The sequence below is a fragment of the Microtus oregoni genome, unplaced genomic scaffold, assembly GCF_018167655.1.
Source record: "Microtus oregoni isolate MIOR12 unplaced genomic scaffold, Mior012 000006F_ref0000085, whole genome shotgun sequence".
Lineage (NCBI taxonomy): Eukaryota > Metazoa > Chordata > Mammalia > Rodentia > Cricetidae > Microtus > Microtus oregoni.
In genome coordinates this window covers 16,569,191-16,583,849 of record NW_024543065.1, presented here as the reverse complement: position 1 = coordinate 16,583,849, position 14,659 = coordinate 16,569,191, and the positions used below count along the sequence as shown (strand labels likewise).

Sequence of the window (14,659 nt, the reverse complement as noted above, 5' to 3'; positions counted from 1 at the left end):
CTAACAGAAAGGAAGTTCTTAACAGCTACACTCCATAAGGACCCCACATACTCCGTACTGCAAAACATAAATAACACGACAGTGAAGGGTCAGGAAAGAAAAAGACTTCAGAACGCAAATACTCAAGGATACTCAGCAGAAAGGTCTGTGATAAAACAATAATCTATGGCTCCTGGACACTCAACAGCAACTCATGAGCTCTTGAAGGCATCATTGCTGTTTCATTTTGAATGTGTTCACCTGTTTTATAAGCTTGTCAAGCAACACAAATCGACCACTGGTACGTAGAAACTTGGGAAATGTTGTTTAGTGCCACTTCCGTTGTTTATTTCACTTTAAAACATCGCAAAACATTGCACGCACCTTCTCAAGCATCCTTGGAGGTAGAATCCGCTCCAAGGGTCCACCAATGAGATTAATCCTTACAAGAACATGATTTCTCTCGACTGACAAACCATCAATTATAAAGTCCCTGAAAGAGAATATGCATCAGTTTTGCTGTCTCCTTAATTGAATATGGTTTGATTTTTAAATCATGTCACTAGATTGCAAGGAGAAAAATAAAAGTCAACAAAACAAACAGAAACGAAATGTATCTGCAGAACACACTGGTCATCGGAATATTTACAATATAGAAGGCACCGGTCCTTTTTTTATATCGTCAATTTTCATTGCTTCAAAAAAATACTAAGACAAAGGGTATTTCCTTAATGAATAATCCTGTGCTAACAAAAACAAGTTTAGGACATGTCTTATATCTGAAGTAACGTAACCATCTTTAGAAAAGCTCCTGCTAGACTGGAGAAGTGGCTCAGTCATTGAAGACTAAGATTGTAACTAAGGCGACACAAGCTTCTCTATGATCTGGAGTCAATGCCTAAGTCCACAGCACACAAGTTGCTGAAGAGCAGTTTCGTTTCTAATGCTGCTCTTTTCCTTCTATATCAAACCTCAGCATCAAATAAACGGCCTGGGAAGGAGGGAGGTGAACTACTATGTTCTGGATTACAGACATGAGAGCAATGGCAGATGCTGAATGTGTATTCTATAAATGTCAGCCAAACTGAGGTAATGACAACTGTGATTTATTAGTAGGAAAATAAAAATGATCAAAACCTCACTTGGCAAATAATTATAATGCATGACTATAAACTGACATAATTAGGAAACTGGGGACGGAATGGCACTAAGAGAGATGTAAAAATCAAGCATTTTTACTCAAAGGGTCACTGTACAAAGTGATGTGAATTTAAAATTGGAATGACTTTGTGAAAAATTAAAGAAAAAGTCCTAAGACAAAAGGAACAAATGACAAATGTAGCACTCTCCAAAAACATACATCATTATCTTCCTGGGACATTCATGCTCAAATGGCTTTTTACTCTGTCATTTAAATGCAGTAATTCAGACAATATAAAAGTTATACAGAAAATTCATTTCAAATCATTTGTAAGCCAAACTGCTAATAGTATCACTCTAATGACACCTTTTGCTTTGTTTCCTGACCTGTGGTTCTCCAAGGTCTCAAAGGTATTTTCTTCCTGAGCATGTAGTAACATGTTGGATACTTGATACTGAGCCTCCAGTAAGAGAAGAGCATCCAGATCACAGCACACCACACTTAATAACCTACGTGAGAAGAACAGCAGTAATCATGTGAAGTACGGTGTGGACATTCTTAAGATTTCGAAGTAAAACCTGAGCCTTGAGATCCCAATCTCATAAGCATGTCTACACACTTATGTCAAGTTTGTTTTTATTTTCCGACAGTCTCACTTACAGCCCAAGTCAGCCGAGAACTCATTCTGAAGCATAAGACCGTCTCAGAGCCAGGCAGTGGTGGTGTATGCCTTTAATCCCAGCACTTGGAAAACAGAGATAGGCAGATCTCTGTGAGTTCGAGGCCAGCCTGGTTTACAAGAACTCGTTCCAGGACAGCTAAGACTGTTACACATAGAAATACTGTCTCAAAAACATAAATAAATAAATAAATAAATAAATAAATAACAAGATGATCTCAGAAATGCAGCAATTCTCCTGCCTCAGCTTTGCAAGTGTGGAATTATAGGCAATAGCTACCACACTGAACTCTCGCATATATTTTTAAATATTTACAGTTGTAACATCTGCTTCAGAAGTTATTTTTAATTTTTAATCCAGACTTTTCAAACTTGCATCAATAACATCATGAATATGAGAATATTCTTCTTAGGCAGTCTCATGGTAGGCACCTGTAATCCTGCACCCAGGAGGCTGAGACAGGAAGACTGCCATAAATTCAAGACCAGTTTAGAATATAGAAAAACCTGTCTAAGAAAAATAACAAAAACAACGAATCCTAAAAGATTAAATAACTGTTACGTAAAGATTCATCAGGGAATGTTAATGAGTCCATTAAAAGTACAAATTACCATAAAGATTCAAAACAGTAATTTTACCACTAATCTAAAAAAATGGCAGTATTAAAGTGGCAATATCAAAATTGATTTTATGGAAATGAAAAGCTTAGAATACAAGATGGAAACCTCAGAAATCAGTGTCTCAATCAACCCACATCAGAAAAACTTCCTCTTTCAATAGATGAGAATCAACACAGAGACCAACAACTAGGCAAAGTTCAGAGAGTGAGAGACTTTGGGGTACTCAATTCTAAATGTATGTCTCCATCAAATCGTTCCCTTGAAGGCTCAGGGATCTATGGAAAATAGGAGGCAGAAATACTGCAAGAGCCACTGGTGATGGATGACCCCAAGGCCACATCAGGACCGATGGTGCACACATGAAATCACAGAGACTGCGGCAGCATGCACAGACCAGCAGAGGTTCCAGCCAGCACTGAGATGAGGAAGTAGACAAAGACTCCCACCCCAACCAAGAAGTTACCTGCATCTGATACCCATGGGCAAAGGGGAGATCAGTTTTCTCTGACGATGCGTCACTGGGTATACCAACCACACGTCAAGGCAGGTCTCATGCCCAGGAAGAGTTGGCCAACACAAAATAGACTCCATGTTTTGTTGTATGCTTTTTACATATTTTGTTTCGGTTTAGGATTTCTGTTTTTATTTTGTTTGTTTTGTCTGATTGGTTGTTGTTTTTAGTTTATCTGTTTTAGACCTTTGGCTTTTGAGGCAAGGAAGAGATGAAGAGATGGAACATAAAGTTGGTTGTATAGAGAGGTGGGGAGACCTGGGAGGAGGTGGATAAAAGGAAAGACTATATACCGGAATCCCATGGTCCTCGGAGGGATACCTACTAATGAGCTTTTGGCCTGATAGATACCCAAAGTTTCCCAAAATAACATAAAATATTGATGTAGTATGACTGGTATGTGGAGGTTCACTTAACTATTACTACCTTTTCATAGCTTTAGAAATCAAAGATTTCAGATTTGGGCACAACTACATGTTTTACCTGTTCAAAGCATACATAAATAAATTAAGATTTTTATCAAAAATAGCCATTTGATGACACTGTCTAGATCCTGGCTACGTTATTTCAAAGGATATATAAAACCAAAGCAAAATCCACCCCAATAATTTAGAAAAAGGTTCCGCTCAGTTTACAGATGTCAAGAGGTGAACTGCTATTACTATTTAGATTCAGTGCAGACAGAAGCAAGGGGAAGACTAGGCATCTAGTTAATTAAAGTTTGTGCTGCTCAAAACCAAAATCACGGAGGAGGAGGAAGAGTGCACAACATAAAGTTTTAAACCCAAAACAAGCTCAAGATCAGCCAATGGCAGAAAAAAACAGCATATACAGCAGGTAAGGAGATGTGCAATGGGGAAAAGGCTCTTCTCTTGAGGACCTGAGTCAAAACCCTGGAGCCTATGTGAAAACCAAAACCAAACAAACAAACAAAAAAGATTGTGCTTGTGCCTACAATGTGGTAGGGCCTGGAGAGAGAGAACTAGAACAACATTCTTGTAAAACCCTTGAAAGGAGCTTCATTAGAAGAGCTGCCATGTATAACATGACAGGCAGCCTGAAGAAGAAAGAGAACCTTTAGTGAAATCCCCCAAACTTTCCACCTTTTACAGTTTTCATAGGATGGCGATAAATTCTCCATCGCGTGATTTGATCTGTCACAGCCTTTATGCCAAGAAGCTGGGTACACAGGGTAAGACCATAAATTTGTTGTACACATACAGAGGTTAGGGGAAGCTGGTTTTGTGTTCCTATCCCACTCATAAACACTAACCTTTACAGCAGAGGCCTGTCAGCTGCAGAGCGGTGTGGCTGAGAGGCAGGTAGAGGAGGATCTGTAATCTAACAAAGCCATGGGAATTTCTACTGGACTGAAGACATCGTGTAAAAGAAAGAATCAAGAATGATAGAAGAGGCCGGGCGGTGGTGGCGCACGCCTTTAATCCCAGCACTCGGGAGGCAGAGGCAGGCGGATCTCTGTGAGTTCGAGACCAGCCTGGTCTACAAGAGCTAGTTCCAGGACAGGCTCCAAAACCACAGAGAAACCCTGTCTCGAAAAACCAAAAAAAAAAAAAAAAAAAAAAAAAAAGAATGATAGAAGATTTCTAGGTCAAACAAGCAAGAGGAACTTGTCATCAACAAATAACACACACACCAAAATAAAAAGATTTAGACAGAAACTAGCCAACCTCTTTCTTCTCTATGCCTACTAAGTCACTGAACTGATGATAAAAATGACCATCACTGGCTCTCTAAATTAATATTTAATATGAGAGGGGTCTTGGTGGGCTGTGAGGTAATTTGTATAACTGGAGAAACTCTATTTATGAACAAATTCGTAACTGAACCAAATCCTCATTAGACGATGAAGAATCAAGACCACCAGATGATTAAAGTTTTTTTAAATCATGCAAACACCAGTAATACTTGAAAGTTAAAAAAAAAAATTTAACTGCACAGTAAATCAGAAGAATGTCATACTCAACCAAATACAGTTCATTATGGGAAGAAAATAGCAAATGTATTATTAAAGTCTGCTTTATGATGTAAATGACATGAATATGTAACCCAGTAAAAATTATGCCATCATTTGACAACATTCCCATCAGGGTCACAAGAAGACAACAGTCCACTCTCCCCATTTTTAAGAAAAGGGGGGAGTTTTATTCTTTTCAAAGTTCTAAGAATTTACAAACAAGAACGTTTTGCTGTGAAACATCAATGAGGTAATAATGGTGGCCTAAGACTCACTCTAGAGCAGGCTCTGCTAAGCCAGGCTTCCCCAGGTTCTGACAAGATCCATCAACCTTCTGCCAAATCCAGCTGAAGGTGGATAAGAAAGCCTTCGGAAAGGCAGATGGGCATGAATATTCACCGCCATTCCCATTTAACACTGAAAGCAGGACTGGGCATCCACAAGACAGAAAATAAAGCTAAATGCAAAGGAATTCAAGGCAGCCCAGAGCATCACCTTTCCTTCCATCTACTGCAAGGAACCGAATGGCTTGCTTCTAAAAAGAAAAGACAGAGGCCATGCCTGATGCCCCCATGGGGCTTAATTTATTAATTCTATCTGACAGATAAATACCTAGAGAAGGGGCACAGAATAGCTATGATGACCCAAGGACAAAATATTAAACTCCCTAGAACATGAGGATCTTTGTACTGATTTTTAAATTGTTTACTTAATTTCTGAGCATGAATAGCATGATTTTATAATTATAAATTCATGTCCAAGTATCATGCAAAATAATCATCTGTATGTTCTCTCTATTTGCACATATGCATCGTACCAATTTTGTACCGGTGTGTGGCTTTCAGTGTGTGTTATCTCCAAGAACAAAGAGACAAACTGCCGTCATCAGATGTTGCTTGTGCTTACGGCGACTTGGCAAATAAAACACAGAGACTATTAACAATGTTTTCACTTCCTAACATAGGCGACAGGCATTTAGTGTTATCTAGAAAAGAGGTAAGTCTTCTTATTTGATTATAAGGGTGCTTTCACAGTCTGGATGCTCCTTCTGCATCACTCCTCATTTCCAAAATTAGTCTGCTTCACCATCTATAGCCGGGTGAGTTACAGACATGGCAAGGTCTTGACTGGCGAGTTACAGAAACTATAAGGTCTTGAAAGAAGGTTGGAGAATAGGGCCATGGGCAGATACATCTAACACAGTGAAGTACAAAAGTGGCTGCTACAACAGAGGAGGAGAAATGGATCGCTGTGGGATATCAACTAATGTGATCTGAAAAGAATCTTTACATGGCAACAAGTCAACAAAGAACAAAATAAGTCACGGCACTATGAGGGAAAAGTGTCCCAGTCAAAAGAGCATACGGCTTAAATGCCCCTATGAGGGGAGCATTTATAGCACAATGGAACAAGTGTAAAGGGGCCAAAGTAGGCAAAGTGGAACAAAAAAGGAAAGGAAAGGAAAGGAAAGGAAAGGAAAGGAAAGGAAAGGAGAGGCGACCAAAGGAATAGTAGGGCTCCAAATATCCAGATAACATCAGTAACCATGATAGTTCCAGACTTGTCTACTGTAACCCATGTGTAAAATTCTAAAACAAAGGAAAGAATTAAAATAAAAAATGTAATCAGTAGACAGGATTCTAAACACCCCTAACACAAATAAATGATACATGGTTCAAGTTGGACACAGCAATTTCCCTGATCTGACATTATATATTGTATAATGCATTAAAGTACACACATTACCCCATAAATGTGTATGAGTAAAATGTAGAATATTTAACATATATTTATATATAAGTATTTATTTAACATATATATAAATAAGTATATATTAACAACATGAGTTATCTGCAAAAAAATAAAATAATGTAAAACACTGCAGTTATAAGGTAGAAATAACTCTGGTTGCTATTATAGAATAGTATGAAATTAGGTAGGGGCAGATGTGTAGAAATCAGTTAAAATGATATTATCATAATTTAGATAAGAAAGTGTTTTAAAAGTAGTATACTGTAAGGGTTAACTTAACAAAAGAGCATCTTTCATAGATGGGTCTCACTCTTCCCATGATGCTCTTCAGGTGAGTGCAGACAGCACCTGTAATCTCCCTCTAACCACTGAGTATGTTAGAAAGAGTTGGCCAGATATTCTGAGTGGTATGATGTGATACAGTGTTACATGGCTTAGGACCTGTCCCGTATACATTCTACCCGCCCATTAGTCATGCCACAATTGGTTTGGTTCTTAGAACAATTGTCAGGTATCATACATAGTACCTGTGTTGAAGCTCCACTTACAGAGTAGCTCAACTGTGGTCATCACATTTCACCACAGCAGACAGATATGATATCTGACCTTACATTATTATAAGAATGGTCAGAGAGGCACAATGGCATATTTCAAGAGACAGATAAGCATTCAAATACATCTTAAAGTATATAATTAAAATTACTCAATCTCATTACTATTAATCTCTTATAATTAATTTATAAATAAAATATTTATCATAGCATAAAAAGTATAGTATGCATTGGCTTCCCTGCACATTCTGGCATGTAGCCCCTGAGGATGGAAGGAGCCACAGTAGAAACTCCAAGGTCAATACATAAGCAACCAAAAGTTTGATTCTGTCATTCAGTTGATAGGAAAAAAGCAGCTAGAAATTAGAGGAGAAAATTTACACACACACACTTACATACATGTGCTTATATCTACATATAGGAGAATTATGTAGGGAGGCCAGTAGCATAATACTTTGAAAACCCAATACATTTATTTATCAACAGTCAATTAAACAGCACCATGAAAAAAGAAAGCATATAATGTCTTTTAAGACATGAAAAGCGTAGGCTTTATATGAAGACAGCTATTAGCATAAGACTGAAGAATGTATTACAGTAAGTGGGCACAGATCCTACCTGCAGGCTAAACTTAGCAAAAAAATGTGAATCCAATTTAAATATATTATAATCATACTACTGTCACTATGGTAACAATGAATTAAAATAATTTTAAAGAATTAGTCAAATAATTTATATATTTTTAAATTCCAATATATAATTCTCCTTATAAAGTGCTTACTGTTTTCCAATACTGGGAGAGGTGTACCACATTTCACTTAGTGGCTAACTCTACAAACACAGTCACTGTCAACATTTCACCCATCAGGAACCAGGAGCAGAGACGTTAAGGATCAGGGCTCACGTCACTATTGCAATCAGTCACTCACGGATTCAACCACATACTGTAGTATACATGATTCATAAAACCCTATAAGATGAAAACAAGTCTCCCAAAGCTGTAAAATAGAGAAAACTATAAATCTTTAATGAGTATAATTAAACAATATTTAATGGAGATTTAATTAAATATAGTATGTTTATAGATTAGAAGATTTTGTATTATAAAGAAGTCAATTCATTCAGTATTGATTACAGAATGAACACAATGATAATTATAATCCCAGTAGTGGGGTCAGCGTGACAAGCTGATTTTAAATTTCATGTGGCAAGAAAAGGTCGGGAAAGGAAGCAGGATAAACAAAACAAACAAACAAACAAACAAACAAAGGTCTTTCCTTACCACTACTTGTAACTTAGCACAGAGGCACAACAACTAAAACTACTGGATACTTACACAAAGAAGAACTAGAGTGTCGTTGAATAAAATAGAAAATTTTAAAAGACCTTTGTCTTGTCTGAGAATTATGTGAGCACACATACACAGACATGCACACATATATATGTAACTCATGTTCTACATGTAGTATGAATTTTTAACAACATCCCAAACAGGAAAAACCTTAAATACATATTTAATGGCACAATATGTAGCCAAAACATGAAATATTTATATAATTGAATAGCATATAATTAAATTATAAATACATGTAATATTAATTTTAATAACAATGTTGCATAAAAAAGTCAGATACAATAGGAAATACAGTCTAAGCTATCATTTACATAAACCTCACGAAACAAATTAAAATGTTCTTTAGCAATGCATGTCTAGACAACAATAGTAAAAATTATTTAAATACCATAAAAATCAAAATAATAGAACCATTGGAGGTAAATGCAGCAATGAAAAAACAAAGTTCAATAGTGCTAGTGAGTTCTTACTTAATTAGGATTGCTTGGGTAAGTGGTCTATAACAATTTATTAAACTGCATGTTCAAATTTTATTTAATAATTATCTTTTAATATTTTATTAAAAATAAGTGTTATGCTACAGTGGATAATGAGGAAGAGTATATCATTATAGCCATATGTGACTTATAAACAGATGCAGAATACTAATAGGGGAGTACATTTTAATGATGATGCATACAGATTCTTGCCAGACTTGCTATCAGCTAATGCCATTTGCTCCTTAATTATGCATTCATCTAATAAACAAATCTTAATGGCTCACTAATTATACTAGCATATTTGTATAAAACAGCAGATATACTAAACATAGAAGGGAACAGCACTTAAATAAAATAATATTATTTTTGCCAATGTGATATTAAATCAAAGTTAACAATGTAAATAAAAATAGACATGTTATTTTAGCATTCTCTCTCCAAAAAAATGACTAGCAAATATATTTCAAATCTTACATATGAGATTTATAAGCAACAAACCACCAGGTTTCCAATTCAAATTAGGGGGAATGCTTCTTTTAGGTTTAGAGCAACAAGGTTATATTCAAAAATATTTTTTCAGGAATGAGATCCTGCCAAAAACAACAACAAAACTATTCAGAAATTCATCAATTACCTTTCTTAAATCTGAATTCACTGGTGAATCATTAAAAATTGCAGAACTTCTTAGAATGAAAATAATACAAAAAACCCATTTAAAGTAATGTTATGTTATCAACTGCAAATTAAACTTGAGTCTTAGAAGAGTGTATATATAAGAAGTCCTAACATGATTAGGAAGAAAGGGACTGCTGCCCCCACAAAACCATCTTAGGCAATGTTTTATTATGTCACTTTTGTTGAGAGAAACTTTTAGATACCAGAAGACAGACAGTGACTAAGCAAAAACCTTAGCTATTAATGTATTCTCTATTTCAAACAACACAAAACAGGGTACAAATAAGGCACTAAATTATGACCTTGTGGTTCCCAAGAAGCCAGAGAGTCTAGTACCCTGGGAGTGTGAGTTGCTGAATGAAGGTGATAAACACAGAAGCGCTTGTTTGCCTATGGAAAATCCTTATCAAGCATGGCATGAGCCTAAATGTGGAAAACCCAAACCCTTTTGTCACTACGAGAGCATCTGGAGAGCTGTGGAAATGCCAGGAAAATGGCTAACCTCAGCTGAATCACGCTTCCTGACAGCATCCCAAAATGACCTGCTCACCTCACCTTGGGTACCAAAGGTTGCTTCCTAATCTCCATTAGACACTGAAGCACCCATAGAGGTCTACTCTTTATACAGTCCTCAAAATAATTATATTTTTTTCTCCCTAGCTGTCAAAGGCAGTCTTTTTATAAAGAAAAACAGAAATCTCTAAAGTATATTCCAAAATACCCAATTCAAGAACCATATTTGTAGCTACTGGAAAGGAAGGGAGAAATACAAGGTGTCAATGAGCAGCTAGAGGTTTTCCTAAAACTCCTCGTACAAGCAGAAGCTACTCACATCTTATTATTACTCAAAACCGTGTTACATGCTAAAAGCAGATATGTGCTGCAGTAAACAAACTTCTCATACCCAACTGGGGAACTGGGATATCTGCCCAATCTACTCAGTGCTAAGTTTTCCTAAGCCCAGTTAGAACACATAACACATCTGTTCATCATGAGCAATGAAATACATTATCACATAAGCTCTCTTTACAAGAATGTGTCAGTGCAGTTTATATAATTGCACTGCTGACTTGGTCAATATATATACCAGAAGGTATGTGCTTCCACCGAGCATGGACAGTAATGAAGCTACCATATTTTCCAAATTTAGAGCAAGACAGTCTCAAATGTGGTCCCACCTAAGAGGCCATCACGAAGGACTCTTCTAATGTTAACACAATAGCAACTGAGTGAGGAAGAAATACCTTCCTCTAAATATCTCAATAGCTAGAGGGTAAGAGATGTTTAAAAACTGAGAGGCTAACCATCTCAGTAAAACCTCTAATTACCATTGGCAAAAAAAAAAATGTTTAAATAGTAACCTGAAAATGCTTCATAAGATGCTGAATCTACTGGTGCTTACCACCAAGACAGCAGTGTGATGTGTAATTTTTACCTCTTTGACCTTTGAAAATGGCAGGTACTGTTTGTATGACTCTGAACTACGTATCAACTCTGCCAGTTCTGTGGGACCCAGGGCAGAAATAAAACCTGAATCTCAGTCGCCACATCCTGCGGGTTTTCTAAGTCAACAAACTCAACACCAGTCCACGTTTCAGTGGCAGACTGAGGACTATCAGGATATCTGGAAAAAGAAACGCCAGAACTGCACGCAAGCTCCTAGAATTTTCCAGTAAGTACACTTGCTTTTGTTTTTTTTTTTTGTTTGTTTGTTTGTTTTTGTTTTTTTAAATCCCATTTTGTTCTTATTTTGACAAAAATAACTGTGTTCTCATGGGCTCCTTCTGTCCACCATCTCATTTGGGCAGGCTCCAGGAGAGCAGAGGAAAGGTGACCCATCACAACAGGGGTTAACTTTGCTGCCTTTGCAGAAGCAAACAATCCTTTACTAAGAATTCATGTAAATGAATTCATTCATCTCACCTGCCGTGCTCAGTGTTTGAGACTTTCAGTCACAGGGGTCTCGTACTTCCGTGGTTAGGCTTAATTCTAGCTTTCTTGTTTTCTTTTCTTTTGTTTTTTTTTCTTTGTGATTTCTTCCTAGCACTTTTACTTCTAGTACATAAGAAAGGCACTGATTTCTGAACAGTTAATTTAAAATCATTCTACTTTACTAAAAGTGTTTATCTCTTCTTATTTTTCTGTAGATCTTTCAAGATCACTTAAGTATAGGATCATTTTATCTGCAAGACCAACCACATTCATGAGAATTAATATTGCAAAACTGCCTCTATTGACAAAAGAAATCTCCAGATCCAGATAACCATCACAGAAATTCCAATGACCTTCTTCACAGAAAAATCCGCACAAAGCTACAAGCAAACCATCATAAAATGTAGATGTACCACTCCTGGGAATATATCCAAATAAATCTAAGTCAGAAAACTACAGCAAAACCAATTCATCCATTTTCACTGTAATATTCACAATACCCAAGTCATGGAACCAGCCTCAGCAAAAGTTACCAGGTAAGAAATGTAGATGAACACACATCTGGAATTTTAAGCAGCCATTAAAGAAAGAAAGAAAATACATCATTTGCAGAAAAAATGGATGCAACTAGAGATGGTGCTAAGTAAAATAAGCTATACTCAAAAAAATGTTGTCTCTTAAATGTGGATCCCAGAGTATACTTTTATATTTATATATTCTGTGTGTGTGTGTGTGTGTGTGTGTGCGTGCATGTGTGTGTGTCTGCTGTGTGTGTGTGTGTTTTGGGTAAAAGGGATAAATGAGATGAAATAATCTGGGAATGGGAAGGAGATTAGAAGGAATGGGAAGGGGAAAAAAGATGAGGATATAGGGATGAATATGGTCAAAGCACATTAGGTAACTTAAATCAAAACAGCTTCATCATCAATAGGCCAGGCAGTGGTGGCACAGGCCTTTAATCCCAGCACTCAGGAGACAGAGAAAGGCAGATTTCTTTGAGTTCGAGGGCAACCTGATCTACAGAGCTAGTTCCAGGACAGCTAGGGCTGTTACACAGAGAAACCCTGTTTCAAAAAACAAAAACAAAAAAAATAACCCCCCCCCCAAAAAAAAACCCCTCATCACTAAATATGATGAATATACCAAGAAAAATGTGGATTATTCTCTGGGAGCCCTCTATTTACCTTCCCATTTATCGTCACTTTTTATTTTTCATTTGCTCTGCTGTATGAAAATTTCATGTGGGTACATGATATAGATCCATTACTCGCTCCCCAATATCCCCCTTACCTCCCTCTTTCCTGTCAAGCCCCCATCCCTACCAGCCTCTTTCCTAGATTCATGGCTTTTGTTTTGTGATTTATTTAATCAGATCCCTCCATACACCCATAGATTTGGAAACTATTCACTGAATCCTACTGGAGTTACCATCGTAATACATCTTATAATGATTGGATACTGAGCCCCTGACCATTCATTCCAGTCATCAGCCATGGCCCATAAAGCTGCAGAATTAATACCTAAATGCTTATCTTTCCAACAAAGTAAATTAGTAGATATTATACTTGAAGATTCCCCTCTAAGAAATCTACATGGTCAAAAGAGCAGCAGTTGGATGTACAGCACATGGTAACAACTAGAGCCAGACTTAGTAATGTTTTCTTCTGTGGCTAAAGAAAATTTCACATAAACTAGTGAAAGACCCCCATACTTGAAAGACCCCCATGTCCATGTACTATGTTAAACTTTGCTGAAATTTAACTGGGCCCCTCAGCTCAGGTGATGCTAAAACTGGATATCTATGGGTTGCAGACTCACTGACTAGGCAAAGGAGAGAGACAGAGTGCTATATCTAGCTTTGTGGTTTTTCGGGACTAAGGAGAAGGGATACTCCCCCCCCCCCCCAAACACACACAAGATATCCTATCTAAACTGTAAACTCGCTGCAGGGTGTTTTATCTGTCTTTATGGTTTTTCGGGGAAATTTGAGAATAGATATGGGCCATTCCCAGGATGAGCTAAGCCCACCAATTTGAAAGCCAATGAAATGCTTGTGCTATACTACCCTCTTATGTAATTATTTTTCCCTATAAATATGGCTGTTTGAATTTGCCTGGTGTGTGCAGTTGGCATAAGCTACTGTTACACCCACAGGCGCCTGTGTAATCAATAAAGACACCTCTTGCTGATTGCATCTGTTGGCCTGAATTATTGAGTCTGGGGGAATTCTCCCACCGCCCTTGAAAACGAGGGTTTTTCACTAGAGATTATGCTGCGCATATAATTCCTATGTTCACACAATTTACTGTGTTCTTTGGGTCAGTTTAACCTTATCCTACAAAAGCACCACCTACTTTTGATAGCTGAGAGTATTATGCACAAACAATTGAAGATCTGATTATGTTTCTGACCAGCACTTTCATGTCCCAGCCTTCTCCAAGAAGAGAGTGGGCAGACAGCAAAGAGTTCAAATAAGAAGTTCTCTGCAAGTTTGGAATTAACAACCTTTAAATCAGATAAAGCGCCTGAAAAAGGATCACCAGGAAAGATTTAAATGAAACAAGTTTGAACTCGCAATAGCAAGGGGTACTTGTGGAGAGGAGAGCCCTTACAGGGAGGAAGTGCCACAGCTCTGGGAAGGGCTTAGGGCTCAAAAGCTCTCAGAAGGTGGAGGAGTCAGCTGAGAACAACGCCCTGCAGAACAAGTACACAAGTCAGGGGTATCAAACCACCTTGAAGCCTGGGACTGTGGGATGGACTGAGAGGGGTAGGGCCCCAGGTCTTGGAAGCCAGAAGCAGCTGCAAAGACAAATGTCCTTCTCTAGCTGTGCTGGTTAGCTTCCTATCAACTCAATACCAACTACAGTCATCTTAGAGGAGGAAGCCCCAACTGTGGGAATGCCTTCTTCTACAGATGGGCCTGAGGGCAAGGCTGTCCTGAATTGTTCCGATTGAGGCTTGATGTGGGAGGGTATCATTGACACCCTTTGAACTGGTGACCCTGGACTAG

General features: G+C 37.6%; 1 protein-coding gene across 1 annotated transcript in view; it reads right to left on the bottom strand.

Annotated features, from left to right (window-relative positions):
* Positions 1-14,659, bottom strand: part of Tbc1d32 (TBC1 domain family member 32) — a 284,344-nt gene that overhangs the window by 77,749 nt on the left and 191,936 nt on the right. The window contains exons 25-26 of the mRNA XM_041653588.1: positions 1,507-1,629; positions 364-472 (exon numbers count right to left, since the gene is read on the bottom strand). Of these exons, the coding sequence (XP_041509522.1) occupies positions 364-472; positions 1,507-1,629 (232 nt within the window). The remainder of the gene's footprint in view (positions 1-363; positions 473-1,506; positions 1,630-14,659) is intronic.